The 22,743-nt window shown below is 45.7% G+C and overlaps 1 protein-coding gene across 2 annotated transcripts in view; it reads left to right on the top strand.

Moving 5' to 3' along the window:
* The window catches only part of LOC137658703 (mitochondrial glutathione transporter SLC25A40-like), a 74,320-nt gene that overhangs the window by 9,902 nt on the left and 41,675 nt on the right, over positions 1-22,743 (top strand). For both annotated transcript variants that reach the window (XM_068393699.1, XM_068393700.1), the window contains exons 2-3: positions 6,874-7,061; positions 20,782-21,061. In XM_068393699.1, the coding sequence (XP_068249800.1) occupies positions 6,874-7,061; positions 20,782-21,061 (468 nt within the window). The remainder of the gene's footprint in view (positions 1-6,873; positions 7,062-20,781; positions 21,062-22,743) is intronic.

Here is a 22,743-nt window from a genome sequence, read left to right as displayed (position 1 = left end):
GCACGATGTCGGATACATCGCAACGTCCCTCGCCTTCGAGTAATACTACTCTGTGACGCAGGTGCTACAAGCTGGAGTCTGGAAGCATCTAATGACCTTCGCAGCCCGCTTCCTGCAGGGCGTGACCCACAGGAGTTTCGATACGTTTTCTATCGCTCTGTGGTGGCTACACAACAGCTGGTCTAACCTCAGGCTCCTTTTTGGACAGGTAGCAGAAGGTTGAGGGCATTGTTATCAGGTTTTAGTCTGCATGAACGAAAGAAGTATGTCTGGCCCTTACTTCTTTCTTCATCATCCCCTCTACTGGGAAGCAGCATCCTGGTCTCTGCAAAGCTGACCTCGAACCTCTGCAGGTAAACCATGCTTCCTTGTGTTCCGAGTATTGAGTCAATACTGTCGCGTCCCCCATACCCTGACGAGGTGGTATTGGGAACGTCCTAACCCAGAGTTCCTTCTGGAACTCCAGGTTAACTGCCTAGGACGGGTCACACTTCTTCCTTCACACACAAGCTTATGTAGGCCACACGGTTCCTTGCGGAGCAAGGAACTTGTGAGGTGCAGGGACTCCTTTTCTCGAGTGCGACTCACTCGGATTCTGCCTGCGAACTATGCTAGCTGCCGGTGGCCATGTTCGCTGCCGGCGACCATGTGTTATACAAACTTTCGGCGGCTATGACGGCTGCTGGCGGCTATGCAAGCTGCTGGTAGCCATGTCATCTGTCGGCAGCCTTGGCAGCTGCCGGCAGCCATGTTGGCTGTGGATGGGAAATCCCTTCTGTCACCAAGGTTCTTCAGTCCTCCCTTGGACTGCTGGCCACAAGTTCTGTTGCCAGGGTACAGGCCGGCCAGACCGGCACAGAGAGGTGCTGACTCATCCGGCAGTATGCCGACTGTACTAGTGCTGCCGGAGGCTAGCCTGCCGGCTACGCGCCGGCTGGACCTTGCCGGCATTGGTACTTGTGGCTGGATGGAAGCCTGAATGTTACATTCTCCCCTTCTATTTGAACCTTCTTTCTGGAGAAAGGCAGTAAATTAGACTTTTACATCCTTAATTAGTGTATACATACACTGTAACAAGGCAGCCTTCACTCCATGCTATCTCTCTCTCTTTTAGCTAGCATGCTGGCTGTGCCGCTAGGTCCTGTCATGGATGGAGAAACTCTCTCCACACAGATCAGAGCTCCTCAGGTTGATCAGGGACATCGAAGCGAGAGTTAGATGTCAGAACCGACAAGGCTAGAGAACGTCTCATACAGTCTAGGTGACGTTAACCATCCCTTACCTAAAGGGATGGCACTTATCAGCAGCTCATGTACAATTGATCCGCAATGTGACAGCGTATGTTCTACTCGGGCTCAAGCCGATAGAGTTGGAATGGTCCACGGATGCAGACCTATTCTTTCCCAGATGGGAACAAGTCCCAGAACTGCAGATTGACGTCTTCGTCACGAGCGTCATCAAAAAACTACCTCGATAAGTAGCCCCATACGAGGATCCTCTATTGGAGATAACAGACAACATGTCTCTAGTATAGAAGGGATGAATTCAGGAATTCCTGTTCATCCCACCCAATCTCCTGCTGAAGGTCCTCAACACACTGAGATCCTTCCAGGGAGGAGTGGCTCTGTGGACTCCCAAGTAGCCCAAGAGCAATCTGTTTCCTTTGGTGAAGGAATGGAAGCTGAGGCTGGCCCTAGTTCTGAACCCACGGCTATCTCAGAAGGTTCAGAAGTTAATTGCCTTTGATTTATCACAGAGAGCCCAAACCCTTCATTTCATGATTTTCTTGCCCTAGTGGTTAGGAAAAGATTTGGGATCTCAGAAGGCAATACAGTGATACCTCTGGATACGAAAGTTTCTGCTTACGAAAAATTCAGGATACGAAAAGCGATTCGAAGATTTTTATGCCCCAGTATACGAATAAAATTTCAGGATACAAAAAGCTTACGAGATCCCAACTTGTCGCCGAGAGTAATTTTAAAAAGCGCGCGCCGCCAGACTTTGAACTTGGGTAGACTCACTTACAGCCTCCCGCTCACACATTGGTTATCTCCCTACTCAGATGCTAGCTGACGCCATAAGATTCTGCTTTCCTATTGGTCGGCAACTATCCCACCTTGCTTACGCACGTGCGTTCATCTCTCTCTCTCTCTTTTTCGTTCCGACCGCGGTATCGTTAACAGACATTGTGTGCTTTCGCTTGTTTGACGTAGTGTTAAATACAGTACATTCGTACGCCACGTGTTATCGTTATTAAACATTCGTTACTGTGCACTGTACTGTATTAGTGTTTACTATACATAGTACTGTGTATAGTAAAGAGTTTGTTTGAGCCTAAGGATGTGGAGCTAACCGCTGAGAAGTGGAGGAAGTCCAACCAGGATTCCCTCATCCATAGGGCCCTGACATCGAGGCCCAACAGTCCCGTCCGGCTAAGGACACAAAGAAGACGACAGCAGCAAAGCCGAAGGTGTCTAAGCCCTTTCCTGCCAAGAGCAGAAGGAGCAAGAAGTCCTCCAGGGAAGGTAAGAACCCTAGAGGAAATGGCTGAGGCCATAAACGCTAGGGTTGGCAGTCCCCCTGCATGTCCACCAGTTGCGCGGCAAGGTGGCAGCAACTCGGGGCAGATACCTGGTCGATTTCTGTAATCGGTCAGGGTTATCGCATCCCGTTCACAGCTTCTCTACCTCCCCTGACAGCGAATCCAGTGTCGTTAAGGTCTCTTGCCATGGGATCGGCAAGAGGGCAAGCCCTTTGTGCAGAAGTCCAGATCATGTTGAAGAAGGACGCTCTCCAAGAGGTAGTGGACGGGTCCCCAGGCTTCTACAGTCGACTCTTTCTTGTAAAGAAGGCGTCTGGAGGCTGGAGACCAGCCATCAACAACCCTGAACGGGTTTGTCAAACAGACTCCGTTCAGTATGGAGACGGCAGACACGGTCAGACTAGAAGTGAGACCACAAGACTTCATGTGTACACTGGACCTGAAGGACGCGTACTTCCAGATCCCAGTCCATCCGTCTTCAAGGAAGTACTTAAGATTCAGCCTAGACGACAAGATCTACCAGTTCAAGGTGCTGTGTTTCGGTCTCTCCTTAGCCCCTCAGGTGTTCACCAGTGTTTTCACCCTGATATCATCGTGGGCTCACAGGATCGGCATCCGTCTCCTTCGTTATCTGGACGACTGGCTGATCCTAGCTAACTCGGAGGCAACCCTTCTTCGCGACCGAGACAAGCTCCTCGAACTTTGCCAGGATCTAGGGATCATGGTAAATCTTTAGAAGCCTCTCTGCAGCCCTCTCAGAAACTGGTATACCTAGGCATGGTCATAGACACCAATCTCCACAAAGCCTTCCCATAACGACAGGATAGCAAGGCTGAGGAAGGTCGCAAGGCCTTTCTTCAATCGAGAAGAACTCCCAGCCCAAACGTGGTTGCGTCTCCTCGGCCACCTCTCCTCCCTGGCCCATCTCGTTCCCAACGGTCGCCTCAGAATGAGATCTTTCCAGTGGCGACTCAAGTCCCGGTGGAATCAAGGACATGATTCCCCGGACATTTTGGTCCCTGTGGGTCATGCGGAACGGACAGACCTCCAGTGTTGGGTGGCAGACGAGAACCTATGAAAGGGAGTGGATCTTCTCGTCCTTCCCCCGGATTTGATGTTGTTCTCGGACGCATCAAAGAAAGGGTGGGGGGCCCACGTTCTGAACCACAGGACCTCAGGCCTGTGGTCAGAATCAGAAAAGTACCTTCACATAAACCTGCTAGAAATGAAGGCCGTGTTCCTAGCACTTCAGAAGTTCCACCAAGTCCTGGCGGGCCACTCTGTGGTGGTGATGAGCGACAACACCACGGTGGTGGCTTATATCAACAAGCAGGGAGGTACCTTTTCATAACAGCTATCCCATTTTGCAGTAGAGATTCTGAGATGGTCCAAAGTCCACTCGATCACACTAGCGGCTCGCTTCATTCCTGGCAAAAGGAATGTGCTCGCCGACAGTCTGAGCAGAGCAATGCAGATAGTGAGTACCGAGTGGTCTTTGGATCCTCAAGTAGCCAACAAAGTCCTGACTTTGTGGGGTTTCCCAACGGTGGATCTGTTTGCTACAGCGCTGAACTTCAAGCTCCCGCTGTACTGCTCCCCAGTCCCGTACCCCTAGGCTCTCTGGCAGGATGCCTTCCAACAACGGTGGGACGACATCGATTTGTATGCCTTTCCCCCGTTCTGTCTGATGAGGAGGGTGCTCAACAAGACCAGAATATCGGTCAATCTATCAATGACCCTGATAGCTCCGCTATGGCATCACGCAGAATGGTTCCTGGACCTTCTGCACCTCCTCACGGAGGTTCCGAGAGAACTCCCTCCATGTCACGAGTTACTCAAACAACCACACGCCAACATCTTCCACAAAGCCGTAGCTTCGCTTCGACTTCACGCCTGGAGACTATCCAGCATCTCCTAACGGAGAGAGGATTTTCGCAACAAGTTGTGAACAGGATGTCTGGTCACCTGCGCAAGTCAATCGCAGGGGTCTACCAGGCGAAGTGGTGAGTCTTCTGTGGTTGGTGTCGTGGAAGGGGTATCTCTCCACTCGATGCCACTATTCCAGCAATAGCAGAGTTCCTCGTGTTTTTGCGGGAGGAAATGCGCCTTTCAGTCTCGGCAGTGAAAGGCTATCGCTCAGCCTTAAGTCTCGCCTTCAGGCTTAAAGAAATGGACGTTTCTTCCTCGCTGGAACTTTCCCTTCTCATACGAAGTTATGAACTTACCTGCCCTCAGTCGGAAGTGAGACCTCCTTCATGGAATGTGGTTCGAGTTCTCAGGTCTCTGAAGAGACCTCCCTACGAACCATTATGCCAGGCTTCAGATCGCCACCTTACCTGGAAGACGGTTTTCCTGTTAGCATTGGCCTCGGCCAAGCGAGTCAGTGAACGGCACCGTCTCTCGTACGACATCTCCCATTCAAGGGGATGGGGGGAGGTAACGTTCAGATTCGTCCCTGAGTTTGTTACCAAGACTCAGAATCTGGTAGTGCCGGACCCTAGGTTCGACTCTTTCCAGGTTTCGAGTCTTCGTTCTGTAACAGATGACCCAGACCATCTCCTACTGTGCTCAGTGAGGAGTCTGAGGTTGTATCTTAAAAGAACAGCTGCAGTTCGTTCCCAGGTGCAAGCCTTGTTTGTGAGCACTGGGAAAACGAAGAGGAGGGTTACCAGGAATACTATCTCGGCCTGGATTTGCAAGGTAATACATCTGGCCTTATATCCTGACCCTTCTCCGTCACGTCGCTCTAGTCTAGAGCGTATAATGTCGGGCATAGCTACGTCTCTGGCCTTCAAGAAAAACTTTTCAGTGATGCAGGTGCTACAAGCTGGGGTGTGGAAGCGTCGGACGACCTTCACAGCCCACTACATGCAAGACCTGACCCACAGGAGGCTCGATACGTTTTCTATCGGCCCTGTGGTGGCTGCACAACAGCTGGTTTAAAACCTCAGGCTCCTTAATGGACAAGTAGCAGAAGGTTGAGGGCATTGTTACCCGGTTTTAGTCTGCGTGAATGAAAAGATCTGTCTGGTCCTTATTCTTTTCTTCATCCTCTCCTCCCTTTGAGAAAGCAGCATCCTGGGTTCTCTGCACAGCTGACCTCGAACCACTGCAGGTAAACCATGCTCCCTTGTGTTCCTAGTATTAAGTATAATACTGTCATGTCCCCATACCCTGACGAAGTGGTATCGGGAGAGTCCTAGCCTAGATTTCCATCTGAAGAACTCTAGGTCAACTTCCTAGGACGAGTCACTTCCTCACCTTCACACACAACTTATGTAGGCCGCAGCAGTTTCACAGCATGCTAGTGAGGAGCAGGGACTCCTTATTTCTCGAGTACTTACATACTCGAATATGGAGTCCCCGGGCAAGCCAAAGCTAGTATGGCAGGGACTTACCTCCCTTCCTAAGGGTTGAGTCACCCCATGTAAATAGCGTGGTTTGTATTTCAGTTACGGAACAAATGACAAATTCGTAGATAATTTGTATTTTTCCTAACTATACAAACCTTAGCTATTTAATTAAACTTGTCCGCCAGCCCTGTCCCCTGTGAAGTCCTACCTCTAAGCAAAGTGAAGTATTCACCGGTGTGTGTGTGTGTGTGTGTTTGTGGGGGTGGGGGGGTTTAGCAAGCTACCCCTCCCTAACCCCCGCTAACTAGCGGTGGGGTAGTAAACCCTCGTTAAAATTCTAATGGCTCGTCATTCAGCTACGCCGAAGTAATTACCCCATATAAATAGCTAAGGTTTGTATAGTTAGGAAAAATACAAATTATCTACGAATTTGTCATTTTGATAGGTGTTTGAGGACGTAGAAGAATGTGTATAGAATAGGCCAGACTATTTGGTGTATGTGTAGCCAAAGAAAAAAATAAGCTGTAGCCAAAGAGAAGGATCCAATATAGTACTGTCTGGACAAAGGATCCAATAACACTAGTGGTAGTATCATAACGGGTGGATGGTTCCCTGGCCAATGTTATTTTTCCTAACGAACAAACTTTTAGCTATTTAATCAAATTGTCCCGCCATTACCTGCCCCCTATTATTCCTGCCTGCAATCAAAAGTTGTGAAATACCACTACTATTTAAATGAGTTGGGGTAAATGGTTATCCCAGGTATCCCCTCCACCCTGGGTACCCCCCTCACAATAAAGAGTTAATGGTTAGTCTTCCAGCTCCGCCAAAAGATATTTCCTATTAAATATCTAAAGGTTTGTTACGTTAGGAAAAATACAAATTACTTTAAAATTGTTCATATATTAAATTTGTAGTTTTTATCGTAATGGTAATGAAAGTCAGGTCATCAAACACTAATAATTACTTAATTTGCAGTGACGCCGTTTGATGTGGTGAAGGTACGTCTTCAAGCCCAGCAGAGGGCAGAACTTAAAAGAACATGTTTCCTTTACTGCAATGGCCTTATGGACCACATTTGTAATTGTGCCAGAGCAATATGTACAAATGGGGAGCATGGACCTTGGTACAACAGACCAGTTCCTGTTCACCTAAATGGAACTCTGGTAAGATATAAGTTAGTTTCTGTATTCTGATCTCATGACATCTCTGATATATAGTCTGTATGCATAGGACGTATGTCAAGAATAACAGTTATATTTTATTTGATTGTGAAAACTTCCTCAAACAGTGAATGTCTAGTTGTTCCAATACTAAATACAAATACTTTAGCTCTTTATTAGGGATATAATTTTGGCGAACCTGGAAGACTAGCCATAAGACTTTAAGCTAGGTGTAACTACCCCACCACTAGTTGGTGGGGTTAGGGGGTGAGTACCAGCTACCCTGCTCACTCACGCGCACACCGGTGTTGTCTCTTCACATCTACTTATGGCTCGGCTGACAGTGGACGTTGTCTCTTTCTGTCCCCCAACCTTGATGGCCATTTTGACTAATTATTTTCCATTTTGTTTCTTTTAGGGAGTAATTTTGGCTTCTCTCCAGTCATCGTGTGAACTTGTCCAGGACCTGAAAGGCCCAAATGCAGCACCTTCATGTCCGCGGTCGAGACTGACGCTCGTTCGTTGTGTCCGGCCTGTCTAGGATGACCATGTATACAGGATGACACTTGTGAGGAGTGTCGGGAGTGGTCATCCTGGAAGTCGAAGTAACTTCGGACTTCTTTAACTCCTTGATCTCTTCCCGAAGCTCCTTCTCGCTCAGTCTCCCCAGGGGATTGATTGAACAGGAGTGTGGACCATTTCACTCTAGGTTAACCCTTAGGTTCGAAGGACATTGCCGTTTCCCATAGCGAAGCTGCGCCGCCCTCTCCTGTAGGGAGTCCTTTTCATTTGATGATTTGTTACAGATCTGGCCTTCACTTGGTGTTGCTGGTCCCCTGTCAAAGGAAGGTGTTGCACAGTTGCTGCAGTGGGAGCTGAGAGGAAGCGAACACTGGCTTCCTCGTAGGTGGAGTCGGATCCTCCTCCTAAGGACTCCGAAGGCTTCGTGTCAGAGAAGTTCCTTGTTTCTGCTGCCAGCGCTGCATTCCAGTTCCGAGTTCTCCACCTTCACGTGCCGCAGCCCCTGCCATCAACGACTGTGATTCCTCTCGTCCTGAGTACGCTCAGACTGCGGAAGGGAGGCAAAGTTTGAGGCACGTTCCTGTTCCTCTTTGTGGTCACCTTTCCCGTTAATAGGTCAAGTCCTCTCCGGATTGGTCTCAGCCTCATAGATCTTCTAGACAGCGCTCGGCTTCGCCTCCACCTTTTTCCAGCCCGTCAGAACGTGGTTTCCCTGTGGAATTTGCTCGCCCCCTGTGGGTTTTACACCCGCTAGCCTCACCTGTTCCTGTTCCAGAGACCTGGAGTGCTCGCAATTCTGCTAAGGGTTTCCAGTCCACTTTGCCTTCCTGGCCGGAGCGCTGAGCGAGCCCCGCTTCCTGGCGCTCTCCACCCTCGCTTGTCAGTGCAGAAAGAATGAGATCCCATGATGACCATCAGTATCGTAGGACATCTTCTTGTTATCCAGGAGCGCTTAAGTGTATGAAGTAGCTCCCTCTCGTCACCCTGCATCAGCGAGTGAGCAGTCCACTGCACGTCACCACATTTCAGTGCGTTCCGAGGCTACAAGCTACCAGGATCATCGTCACTAATGAGACTATCCCTCTTCTCACAAGTGCTTAGCCAGCATGTCACCACTCCTTACGACCGCTCCACTTCTCGTGATTCTTCCAGGCCTAGGATCCTTAAACTTGATCTACATTCCATGCATGAGCATTCATCTTCATGCATTCCAGTTGCCTGCTTGCCCAGATCCTGCTGCAGCTTGCCATGCACTCGGGCTTGAGGCACACTCACCCAAACCTTCAGGTTCAGCTCGCAATCCAGCCCCTGCGTGCTCTAAATCAGCTTATGAGTGCACAACAGTGCGTAGCAACACCTCTACCCGTCGCCTTCCATTAACGCACACCCAGCCGATAGAGCGTGAGCGTCGAGCACCATGCACCAGTGCAGCAGCGAGGAACCGACCTGCAGAATGTAGCTGAATAGTACCCTTCGTAGTCGCCCCGAAGAGTTCAACATGTGTTCCAGAGCCCTTTCCCACATGTTCTCCAACTCTCTCTTCCAAGCCAGAGCAACAGGCCTTGCCAGTCCCTATACAGCAGGTAATCTACCTCTCTCAAACTTTACAGGTGCCAAAATCCAGTTCTCCTGGGAAGCCCTCACCATCTCGTGATGTATCCAGTGAGAAGGCCCTCTTCCCAGCCTTCAAGAAGGACGTTCCTTGGTTTAACGCCTTGGTGAAGGTGGTGAGTCTGGCAATATCTGGCACTGTGACCTCATGGAAGCAGTTATCAGCAGCATCCATGAGTACACCTAGGATCCTGTTGGAGAAGTCAATCTCGTCAAGGGCCTCTTCCCCTCTCGTCAACCCTAGCCATGAATCTACAGTAGCAGAGGGTGCCAGGCACCAGCATCAAATGCTAGCCTCTCTGATCAGATCCAGGTTGCGGGTTCCTACAGGCACAAGGGAGGTGGTCCAGTAAGATTTCTCCGCATGACTCCGGTCATTACTACGAAGAGGAGTAGGAGACAGAAGAACCCTACTCCTCCCCCAGTTGACAACTTTCACCCCTGTTCAAGCCTAGGTTCTCGATCCCCTGGAGAAATATCCCTGACATCGTCGTACCACCTCTCCCACATCAAGGTGGTTCCTCCGGAGCAGTGCATCACTTTTACATCTTTGAACCAGCCCCAGTCAGCTCTAAAGGAGGTTCCTCAGTCCAGGAGACCAAAGGAGGACTCAGACCTTCCCTGCTAAAGAAGTTCCTTCCTGCCTAAAGGGAGAGCAGGGATTCAAAGACTATGTCTAAAAACACCTCAGTTAGGTCTTCCCAGCAGATCCAGGAGAAGACTCGGGAGGCAGCGCCTTCAGTGGCAGTAACGTATGCTGGAGAATTTCCTACATCTGGGTATGATGACGACTACGACTCGTCCCGGGCTCCTATGAATGAGAGCTCTTTGTTGGATGATGATCAGGACTCTCCCATCTCATAGACCAGCTCGTCCGAAATACACCGAAGTGGAGGAGAAAGAGTCTGATTACACCTTTTGGTAGGTCTTGGCCTGTATGAGGGCCGTTAAGGGCCTAGACGACTCAGCCTTTGTCTCTTAAAAGGGCAAAGACACCATTCTTGACCATATTTTACCGTACCCAGTAACCTCTGAAGGCCAGCGCAGCTTCTCCTTGGTCCAGGGGTTGAAAGGGGCCAGGAAGAAGACCTTCGCTTAGATAGCAGGGACGACTAACTCTCTTTGTGCAGGCACCTCCTCAACCACCACCTTTCATCCAGCAGAAGAGGTATTATGAGGTCTTGGACGAGATATTCTCATCTCTACCACTAGATCCTGCTATTGAAGCCCTGACAAGAGGGGTCCCTTGCAAGAGGCTTTCCAGTCTTCCGGTCACCTTCTCGGCTGTAGATGCTCTCAAGGTGGAGAAGGTCGCGATGTTTGCCATGCAGGCAACATCGTGACTGGATTTATGGTTGGGGTCCGTTGGACACCTCATTAGAACCGAGTACAGTTGTACCTCCACATACGATCTTAATTCGTTCCAGAAACTGCTTCGTATGTTAAAACAATCGTATGTTGGAGCAAATATTCCCATAAAAATACACTGTAATTTTTATAATTTGTTCCACTCCTCAAAAACCTATATTAACTCCTTAATAAATTACTACATATAATTACACATTACAATAACATAACTGCATAAAATGAAAGAAGCATGTAAAAAAGATAATTATAAAGAAATAATAAATAAAAAATGTGTTTTATTGTCACTTTACCTTAGAGACAGGCCAGCGCAGGTGTAGGATTTGCTACCCCAGGAGGAGACCGACGATCGGCGAGAAGGTAGACATGGTGTTAACATGTTCTTTAAATAAATACTCTCTCTCTCTCTCTCTCTCTCTCTCTCTCTCTCTCTTGTTTTTCTTCACTGTTAGTGTTAGAGACGTCTATTAATTTTTTCTGAAAGAGAGAGAGAGAGAGAGAGAGAGATTAAACAAAAATGTGTTGTGTATATATGGTTTTTAACAGCGTTAACGAGTTGAACGACAATTAAATGTAACTAAAAAAACAATATCAGCGAATCTGAATTCCTTTATTAACTAAAACAAATATTGATACAAACACACTCGTGTGCGTATGCGCAAACACACACACACACGCAGAAGGAGACACGATTGGTGAGGAGGTAGAGATGGTGACAGATAATGTACCGTAACTTACACTACAGAAACTTTAATATAACTTAGCTTATTTATATATTTATTTATTTTTTATATTTCATATTTTTTAATTTTTTTTTTCTTTTGATTTTTAATTTTCATCACTTTCAGTGACGAGTTACGGTACGTTATCACAGTCACCATCTCTACCTCCTCCCCTACCGTCTGTCTCTTACTGCGTAGCAATTCTTGCACCTGTGTGTGTGTGTTTGTGCATACGCACACGAGTGTGTTTGTATCAATATTTGTTTTAGTTAATAAAGGAATTCAGATTAGCTGTTATTACTTTCTTAGTTACATTTAATTGTTTTTCAACTCGTTGACGCTGTTAAAAATAATATGTACTGTAAACACATTTTTGTTTAATCTCTCTCTCTCTCTCTCTCTCTCTCTCTCTCTCTCTCTCTCTCTCTCGGGAAAAAAATAATAGACGTCTCTAACACTATAACAGCGAAGAAGAGAGAGAGAGAGAGAGAGATTTTACTTAAAGAACATGTTAATGCTATGTTTAGAGAGAAACAAAAAGAGAGAAGACTTTTTTAAAAGAGCTTGTGAATGCTATATTGGTTTTCTTTGCTTCACTTTTTTCTTTCTTTCTGTTCATTACACTGGCCCTTCTCACAAATGATCATTGCCAACAATCTCTTTGTCCTTTATCCCTATCAACAAAAGGCATTCTATCTCTTCCAGGGTATTGCTACGATGTCTTGTAATAATGGTGATCCCCTTCGATAGTTTATCTGCTTTAATGGCTGCCTTCTGCTTGATGATCGTCGAGATCATAGGCCTATTCCGGCCGTATTGTTTAGCCATATCACTCACATGCACACTGCTCTCATGTTTTTCTATAATTTCTTGCTTCAATTCTAATGTAAGAATTACCTTCTTCCTTTTCTCACCACTACCTGTTCTGAAACTTAGCTTCTTAGGCACCATGATTATAGGTAAAATCAAAAAGGAAATGTGAGAAAAGGAAGAAAATAAGCACTGTTAATAACAGACCAAACCGAGGACAACCACACGATACACACAAGAACAGAGAACAGAGCACTCGACGCTCAATAGCGTCCCTCTTACATGCTGCCATCTACCGGCGTAAACAAGATCTACATCGTATGTTGGAGCATTACTTCGGGTGTCGAGACAGAAATTTGGTCGAATTTTACTTCGTATGTTGGAAAATTCGTATGTTAGGACAATTGTATATAGAGGTTCCACTGTATTGCTCCAAAGAGAGCCCGCGGAAGTCACTAGTAACTATCCTGTTATTGGGCACCCAACCTTGGAGTTCCTCTCCCATCAGGTAGTAAACCTGTGGGAAAATCTAATTCTTAGGCGAAGGGACTCGGTGATAGAGCAATTTCATCAACAAGTTCCTAAATCAGAGGTGACTAGGCTGAGGAAATCTACGACAGAAGGACCCTCTCTGTTCAGTACAGAGGACATCAAGCGAGTGGATGACCGATGGAGAAAGTCCAACCAGGACTCAATCCTCCACAGGGCCATGACCTCCAGGTCCTAAAGGGCAGCTTGCTTTTGCGGAAGCCGTAACAGCAAGAACACCAGCACAGCTAAAAGCTTGTTTAAGGAGCCCTCTCCTACCAGAGACCAAAAGGGTACCAAGTCAAATCAAGGAAGTAGAGGTAGTGGTTGAGGCCACTTCCGCTAGGGAGGGCGATCCTCCCACTTGTCCACCAGTGGGGGGGATGCCTGCAATGCCGATGGCAGAGGTGGCTGTAGCAAGGGGCTGAACCCTGGACAATCTTTGTAATTTGTTGAGGGTATCGCGTCTCATTCATGGTATCTCTCCGTCTGATGATTCAAGAGTCTAGTTTCATCGAGCTCCTACACAAAGGGATCTGTGAAGGAGCTGGGCCTCCACGCTGAAGTCCAGACCATGTTGGAGAAGGTTGCACTCCAAGAGGTCCTCGACAGATCCCCAAGCTTCTTCAATCGACTCTATCTTGTGAAAAAGGCATCTGGAGGCTGGAGACCCATCATCAACCTCACAGTCGTGAACAAGTTTGTGCTGCAAACTCCGTTCACCATGGAGACGGCAGACACGGTCAGATAAGCATTAAGATCACAGGACTTCATGTGCACACTGGACCTCAAAGATGCATGCTTGTGGATCCCAGACCATCCTTCATCAAGGAAGTATCTTAGGATCATCCACAACAACAGGCAATACTGTACCTGTTCAAAGTGCTGTGCTTTGGTCTTTCAACAGCACCTCAGGTTTTCATGAGAGATTTTACCATAGTGTCAACCTAGCCCCAAAGGATCGGAATCTGTCTCCTAAGATGCCTAGACAACTGGCAGATTCTAGCAGACTTGGTGGATACCCTTCTTCAGCAACGAGACAGTACTGTACACTGTACAGTGGAACCTCTACATACAATCTTAATTCATTCCAGGAACTGCTTCGTATGTTAAAACAATCGTATGTTGGAGCAAATATTCCCATAAGAATACACTGTAATTTGTATAATTCGTTCCACAGCCCAAAAACCTATGATAACTCCTTAATAAATTACTACATATAATTACACATAATAATAACACAATTGCATAATATGAAGGAAAGGTGTAGAAAAAATAGTTATAAAGAAATGATAAATAAAAAATGTGTTTTTATTATCACTTTACCTTAGAGACAGGCCAACGCTGGTGTAGGAATTGCTACGCAGGAGGAGACGGACGATCGGCGAGAAGGTAGAGATGGTGACTTTAAAAAAGTCCTCTCTCTATTTTTGTTTCTCTCTAAACAAAGCATTAACATGCTCTTTAAATTAATTCTCTCTCTCTCTCCTCTCTCTCTCTCTCTCTCTCTCTCTCTCTCTCTCTCTCTCTCTCTCTCTCTCTCTCTCTCTCTATCTCTCTCTCTCTCTCTTGTTCTTCTTCACTGTTAGAGTGTTAGATACGTCTATCAATTTTTTCTGAGAGAGAGAGGAGAAAGAGAGAGAGAGGGGGAAAGATTAAAAAATATGTGTTTAGAGTACATATGATTTTTAACAGCGTCAACGAGTTGAAAGACAATTAAATGTAACTAAAAAAGTAATATCAGCGAATCTGAATTCCTTATAAAACTAAAACAAAGAGATACTGTACAAATACACTCTTGTGCGTATGCTCAAACACACACACAGGTGTAGGAATTGTTACGCAGTAGGAGACAATCGGCGAGGAGGTAGAGATGGTGACTGTGATAACGTACCGTAACTTACTCTAACTTACACTACGGAAACTTTAACCTAACTTAGCTTATATTTTTTTTGTCATATATATTTCTTATTTTTTACATTTTTCTTTCCGTTTTGATTTTTAATTTTCATCACTTTCAGTGATGAGTTATGGTATGTTATCGCAGTCACCATCTCTACCTTCTCCCCGACCGTCTGTCTCCTACTGTGTAGCAATTCCTATACCTGTGTGTGTGTGTTTGTGCATACGCATACGAGTGTGTTTGTATCTATATTTTTTTTTAGTTAATAAAGGAATTCAGATTCGCTGATATTACTTTCTTAGTTACATTTAACTGTCTTTCAACTCGTTGGCGCTGTTAAAAATCATATGTAATCTAAACACATTTTTGTTCAATCTCTCTCTCTCTCTCTCTCTCTCTCTCTCTCTCTCTCTCTCTCTCTCTCTCTCTCTCTCTTTTAGTGGGGGGATATACGAGGTGCCTCACACTGAGGGACCTGGGGAACCAAAAAAAAAAAAAAAAAAAAAAATAAGGCTCTCTCAGAAAAAAAATTAATAGATGTCTCTAACACACTAACAGTGAAGAAGAGAGAGAGAGAGAGAGAGAGAGAGAGAGGAGAGAGAGAGAGAGAGAGAGAGAGAGAGAGAGAGAGAGAGAGAGAGAGAGAGAGAAAATTTATTTAAAGAGCATGTTAATGCTATGTTTAGAGAGAAACAGAAATAGAGAGAGGACTTTTTTAAAAGAGCTTGTTAATGCTATCCTAGTTTTCTTTGCTTCACTTTCTTTCTTTCTGTACATCACGCTGGCCCTTCTCACAAATGATCGTTTCAGTGATCGTATCGCCAACAATCTCTTTGTCCTTTATCCCTATCAAAAAGAGGCATTCCATCTCTTCCAGGGTAGGGCTACAACGTTTTGAAATATTGGTGATCCCCTTCGATGGTTTGACTGTTTTAATAGCTGCCTTCTGCTTGATGATCGTCGAGATCGGTGACATATTCTGGCCATATTGTTTAGCCAGATCACTCACATGCACAATGCTCTTATGTTTTTCTATAATTTCTTGCTTCAATTTTAATGAAAAAATTGCCTTCTTCCTTTTCTCACCAATAGTAATACCTGTACTGAAACTTAGCTTCTTATGCACCATGATTATAGGTAAAATAAAAAAGGAAACGTGAGAAAAGGAAGATAATAAGCACTGTTAATAACAGACCGAACAGAGGACAGCCACACGATACACATGAGAACAGAGAACAGACCAACTCGACGCTCAATGCCGTCCCTCCGACATGCTGCCATCTACCGGCGTAAACAAGATCTACATCGGATGTTGGAGCATGACTTCGTGTGTCAAGACAAAAATTTGATCGAATTTTACTTCGGATGTTGGAACAATCGAATGTAGAGGTTCCACTGTACTTGAATTTTATCGCAATGTGGTTACCATGATATATCTCAAGAAGTCATCCCTGCTTCCATCACACAGACTTGTATACCTTGGAATGATCATCGACACCAGCCTACAGAAAGTCTTTCCATCAGACAACAGAATCGAGAGGCTGAGGAAATTGGTAAACCCCTTCCTCCAAGATTTTCTCCTAGCCCAATGGTGATTACGTCTCATAGGTCATCTGACATCCCTGACCTGTCTATTTTGCAACGACCCCCCTATGAATTTGATCTCTTCAGGGCCTGCTGAAATCCCCGGTTACGCTAGTCCCTATGGGACCTGAGCACCGGATGGACCTGAGATGGTGGGTGGCAAAAGAGAATTTCCTCTGAGAGGTCAAGCTTCTCATTCTAATAATGGTAGAGGTATGTGTGAAAAAAACCTTAATTTTTTGTATGCTAGGAAAAATACAAATTAATTTCAGATTTTTCATTTCATTGCTTTTATTCAATGAGCCTCAAGCCTCTCATAATGTTTTATTCTTTTTTTTGTTTCACTTAACAGGTGGTTGGCAGCATGCCTTACTCCCTGTAGGGCTTGGAGATGGTAGAGAGACTTACTGTCGTGCAGCTTAGCAGTTCCACACTTATCATATGCTAAAATTTCTGACATTGTGTAAAGATTTCAAGGTGGTGATTAGACGATGGATGTGGTGTGTAGAGATTTCAGGCTTGTGATCTGAGGTTTGGGAGTTTTTTACTATGGGGGATTTTTAGGATATTAGTGCAGTGAATACTGTTCCGAAAAAAAATAAACCTATGGTTGGGTATCCTTTATCAGTAGGCAGTCGGAGATTTATGTCCGGACCCTGTTGACTCACTATTGGCAGCACACGATGCCGACCTTCTACCTGGGTATAACCAATGCCATGAAGGGAAGCAGTGTGCACAACCCGGAGGTAAGGCGTTGGGCAACTTTACCTTTTGCGGGAGGGCCACCCTTCATTAGCTGCAGTTAGGAAGCCTTCCCGATTGCAGGAATGGCTGTCTTGTCTAGCCTCAGGCGTTGGACTACCTTCCCATTTGCGAGAAGGTGCCCGTCACTTGAGTGGTCCCTCCCTCCGTGTCTTCCGCAAGTATGTGCTAGATTCCTCTATGTCTTGCTCTAGCTTTTTGAAGCTAGACGATGATGGGGTTAGGCAGCTGCTCGTAGCTCCCACCCCTCACCATCATGTCCGTAGGACATTGCAAAGTGCATGTTACTTTGCAAGGCAAACTTTTTCAAAATTTGACCTAGGGTTCCGATCTCTTACAGGGGAACCTGTTGTTTGTGTTTGCGCTCTAGTAAGCAACAACAGCCCAGCCTTCCTTGCCTTCTGGCACACAAATATCTGTGCTTGTAGGGAAGGAGAATGCTGCTCGCCTATCTCCTACGTGAGACAGGACAAGCAGGAGTGTTATTCTCCAGAGGGCACTAGTTAAATGCAAATCCATGTCTAGCTGACGAGTCTTGGGCGTTTTCACACACCCAACCACCTAGCGAGGTGGGCAAGCAATCTCCCCTTCCTGATGAGAGTCATGCCTCTGCTAGCAAAACAGATGATAATCCTGACACACTTTGAGCTCCTATGGATGTGAACTCAGGGGAGGAAGAACCTTTCAATGACAGGTCATAACATTCTGATGGCATACAGCCTCTGTCCTCTAGCCTGGTGGCTCTCTCAGTGGTGGAACAGCTTACGAAGTGCTCTTTGCAAGCCGCTTCAGGTTGGATTACTGGTTGGGATCTGTGGGTTACCTCTTTAAGAACGACGACTTCTCCACCGATCAGAAGGAGGAGGCAATGTCTGCTTTCCTTCTCTGAGGTGCCAGGACGATGGAGTTCTTGGTCCACAACATTGTCAACCAATGTATCAACTGAGTTTTGAGACAACAAGATGCTGTAGTTTCATAATTCCTGAGGCAGGTGGCTAGGAGCTAAGAAGCTTCGCTATTCCTCGATGGAGGGCCCCTCCCTCTTCAACGTGGACATTAAGGCAGTTGCAGAGATGAAGGAGAGTTAGGGCGCCCTCTTCCATCGGTCAATGACTTTTCACCCGTACTCCTTGGCATTATCGCTGCAGCAATCGTCCCTGATCAAGCGCCAGGGTCATAAGAAAGGGTCACAACCCTCCAAACAGGCAGTGACAAAGAAGCAAGGACCCAAGCAGCTCTTTCAATCCTGTCTCCAACAAGGGTAGAGGAGCAAAGGGAGGAAGCGTGGCTGTTCCCGCTAAGGGGATCATTCCTCCTGCCAGTCCACTAATGGAAGGAAGCCTAGAGAGCAGGTGGCAGAGGTGGATGTTCCACTGGGCCGGACCTTGGTTGATCTCCCTCCTCTGAATGGGATACCTCGTCCCATTCACTTTCTCCCCCTCCTCTAACCCTCCATCCTACGATGTCAAGTTCCTTTGTGAGGGGATTAGTAAAGGAAAAGGCCCTTCAGGCCAAGGTCCAGACTTGTTGGAAAGGATGCTCTCCAAAAGGTCCTAGACATCTCCCTAGTCTTTTACAGTCAACTCTAGCTTAAGGCGTCTGGATGCTGGAGACGTGTCTATGACCTCTCAGCCATGAACAAGTTTGTCAAACAAACCCCATTCAAGATGGAGATGGCCTAGATGGTCTGAGACTGGAAAACTTCATGATAATGCATGATCACAAAGACTCGTACATCCATATCTCCATTCATCCTTTGTCAATAAAGTAACTAAGATTCACCTTAAATGAGAAAATACTCCAATACAAGGTGCTGCACTTCAGCTTGTCCACAGCACCTTAGGGGTTTACACGGGTATTCTCCCTGGTGTCCACCTGTGCACACAAGAGTGGCATTCATCTCCCTCGCAAAAGAAAGAATAGAGAGGATGAAACAGGCAGCTCGCCCATTTCTGATACATGCTATGCTGTGTGGACATTGGTGGGTATGGCTACTGGGATACCTGTCCTCCCTGGAGAGACTGGTGCTCAAAGGTTGTCTGCGAACGCGCTCTCTCCAGTAGCAGCTGAAGACGTTTTGGTTTCATCACTACGATCCTTCAAATATCGTAGTTCCAATAGGGCCAGAGGAAAGAAGAGACCTGAGTTGATGGGTGTCACACTAACCTTCTCAGGGGAGTAGACGTTCTCTCACCTCCCACAAAATTGATGCTCTTTACAGATGCATCAAAAGATGGGGGACTCACCTCTTGCACCACACAGCCTCAGCACTTTGGTCAGAGTCAGGGCGACAGAGCTGCATAAACTTAATGGAAATGAGGGCAGTCTTCCTGGCCCTCAAGCAATTCCTTCACCTCCTTTCAGGACATCATGGTGCTAATGAGCAACAACACCAAAATGGTGTCCTACATAAACAAACAAGGAGGTACTTTTTCACGGCCCCTTTGCCATCTAGCTGTGGAAATAAAGAGGTGGACGGGAGACAACTTGGTATCCCTGTCAGCCCATTTCATCCCGGCAAAAGGAATAGTCAGGCTGACAATCTGAGCAGGAAGACTCGTGTAGTTGGCTCCGAGTGGTCTTTGAAACATTAGATAGCCAACAAAGTTTTGGCTTTGTGGGTTTGCCGACGATCAACCTTTTTGTGACGTCCCTCAACCAGAAGTTCATGATGTTAGGGGTGTTAGCACATCCCTGGAGTTCAAAAGGAACTATTCTGTGATGCAATTGTTACAAGGGGTCATGTGGAAACGACAAACTACGTTCACAGCCCACTATCTGCAAGACGTAATTCACTGGAACCTACATACCCTTTTGATAGGTCGCATGGTGGCTATGAAGAACCTGGTCACGATCACCTCAGCTCCTTTGTAATACAATTAGCAGTCGATTGAGGGTAGTGTTATCCGGTAGTAAGACTAGAATGAATGTTTACTGACTGGCCTCTTCATTCGCCCCTTTCTTGGGGTTTTAGCATCCAAGAAATGCTGCAAGCTGATCTCTTGACTGCAGGTGGATACCATTTTCCCTTTTGTAATTGATTATACTGTATGTGAATATATTTATGTCCCCGATCTTGCGAGGTGGAACCGGTAATGTCTAGGTTAAATAGGAAGCTTAGCTTCAATATTTTGCTTACCTGATCAAGTCACAATGCTTAGTGCTGACACCTTCGTACCTTTGCACAAATTGCTCAAGCCATTGGCTCTCACATGGTTGAAAGTTAGCGAGGTGACAGGGTGTCTCTAAACAGCTCATGTAAAGCACTGAGTTGCACCCTGGGACAGTTACCAGTCTCTTGGTTTGGGACTTCCACCCACCTAATGTTGAGTCTCCACTGTAAAGAGCAGAATGGTTTGTATATAGTGCTGGAACAAATTACCAATTTGGAAATAATTTATATTTTTCTTAACGTTACAAACCTGGAGCTTTCTACACATACTGGTTCCTTCATCTCCTATCCCTCAGGAATTCCTGCCTGCAATTTCAAAGTGACATATTGTTACTAGTGTGAGTGTGAGGAGAATGGCCGGTCTATCCCCTCTGCTAACTAGCGGTGGGTAGTTACCTCGCTTAAAAGCCTAATGGCTGGTATCAGCTGTTGCCAAAATATATCTCCCCTGTAAAGAACTCCAGGTTTGTATAGTTAGGAAAGGTACAAATTATTTCAGAATTTGTTATTTTACCATGAAAAACAATCTTTCTGATCAGTATTATGAGTAAAGTATTTTGAATTTGTGGTTTGGTTAAACTTCCGAGTGATTTTATTAATGAAAGGAAACTAGAGTGTGTATTATAGGAGTTATTCTTGTATCACCCCTTGCAGTAATTTATAATTTCAATGATTAAAGAATACTGTACTGTACATAAATTTAAGAACCTTTTCACTAAATTATTTTGTATTTATTTTTTCCAGGATGCATTTGCAAAGATATCCCGTCAAGAAGGCATACATTCACTATGGTCAGGCTTACCGCCTACATTGGTGGTGGCAGTTCCAAACACTGTGATATATTTTACGACATATGAACACATGAGGAACTTCTTTATGAAGAATCTCTCAGATGGCAGTGGAGCTCCTCCCTCGTGGGCTGGTGGCCTTGCCGGTGGTCTAGCAAGAACCTGGGCAGTGACTATAGTATCACCTTTTGAACTGGTTCGGACTAAAATACAGGCTAAAAGCATAACGTACAGAGGTAAGGGCTTTATGCCATTTCGTATTTCATTTGTTTGCAATTTATATAATACAGTACGGTGGTGCACTTTGAACATTTTTATCATTTGTTTCAAAGATCTCTTTGTTCCTACTCTTATAAAGCCTTTTTGTTATAGTATTTAAAATAGGGACATGTCTTCAGCAGCTTTGGAACAGCCATTAAATTGTTTAAAGATTATAGGTCACTCATAAATGACAGCAGAGGCAAGGGACAGTGATAATATCCAAGAGACTTACCATATATTGTATACATATGAACACCACCCAAGCCCCTCTTGACCTAAGTTACGACCAGGGAGGCCCAGGCAATAGCTGCTGATGATTCAGCAGGTATATCTATAGCAGTGATTCTTAAACTGGGGGGCGCCAGGAGCTTCCAAGGGGGGCGCAAGCAGGGCTGCTGGATGGTGCCATTTTTTTTTTTGTAATATTAATAGCAAAATAGTAAAAAAAATTATCACTGCTTCCATATAAGGGATTTTGACGTAGGAAAAATCTATTTCTGGGCGAGGGACCTGTGCCGCCCAGTGAATAAGCTCCTATTAGCACTTATTCTTAGGTAATTTACTGCTAAATATACCAGAGAAAAAATGTAAAGGAGTGCTAGGTTAACTAGCTCGCTCACCTATTGGTGTCGGTATAAAATTGGGCGTATAATCCAGAGGTCCTGCACTATTTAGATTCATCCACGACAAAGACCCCAATAGAGGAGAGCCGTTCAACCTCACTCGGCACCAGCAACTCTGCATCCGCTCAGAACCCAACTCCTTAGCACCCAAAGTTTGGGGACTCCATGGGAGAGGAGTTGGGAGGGTTCACTGGGCGGCACAGGTCCCTCGCCCAGAAATAGATTTTTCCTACGTCAAAATCCCTTTTCTGGGCTTGAACCTGTGCCGGCCAGTGAATATATACAAGAGAAATGTCACCAAACTTGCAAAATAAAGGAAAAACATAAACATAAGGGAAATACAAGTTGCTTTAATCAGAGATGAGTGCCAAAAACAGCTATAAGGGTATCTTAAAAAGAACATAAATCCACTTGGTAGAACAATTGACCAAAAAAGGTAAGGTATAATAATGCCGTGAGTGATGATATATACAGATACTCAGGAGTCAAAAATTTACAAATATAATAATAGTAATCAGGTGCGAAACCAACGAATACAAATAGGGTATAAATGAGGCAGGTAAGGGGGAGAGATAAAATAACAAGGAATTAACATATGAGTTACCTGGGGGTAACTACGCTCCCTGCAGCTACTGTAGGAAATTTAAGGGCTTTCAAATGTTTAAGGTAGTGTTTCTTGAACACTGAGGGTGACTTCCACCCTATATACCTGGAAAGATCCGTAAAATTCATGTGGTGAAAAAAGTTCACCGAAGTAGCAACCGCTCTGATATCATGTGCAAGAGGAAAAGAGTCAGGGCTAGCTTGTTTAATAAAATACAAAATTTGTTGCCTGATCCCTTTAATGGTAATGGTACCGCCTTGCTCTCTAACGAATAGAGGCCCCGAGGAGTTAGAGGAGGTCCGGGATAAATAAGACCTAAGAGTAGTAACAGGGCACAGAGACGGATCTTGCGTGAGGGGAACAATTTTCCAGGAGGACCATCTGTTCTGAGGGTCTTCGTTCTTAGCTAAAAAGAATTTGTTAGGTAAAA

This window comes from Palaemon carinicauda, chromosome 19 (assembly GCF_036898095.1).
Source record: "Palaemon carinicauda isolate YSFRI2023 chromosome 19, ASM3689809v2, whole genome shotgun sequence".
Lineage (NCBI taxonomy): Eukaryota > Metazoa > Arthropoda > Malacostraca > Decapoda > Palaemonidae > Palaemon > Palaemon carinicauda.
This window is presented reverse-complemented; position numbering and strand designations above follow the sequence as displayed.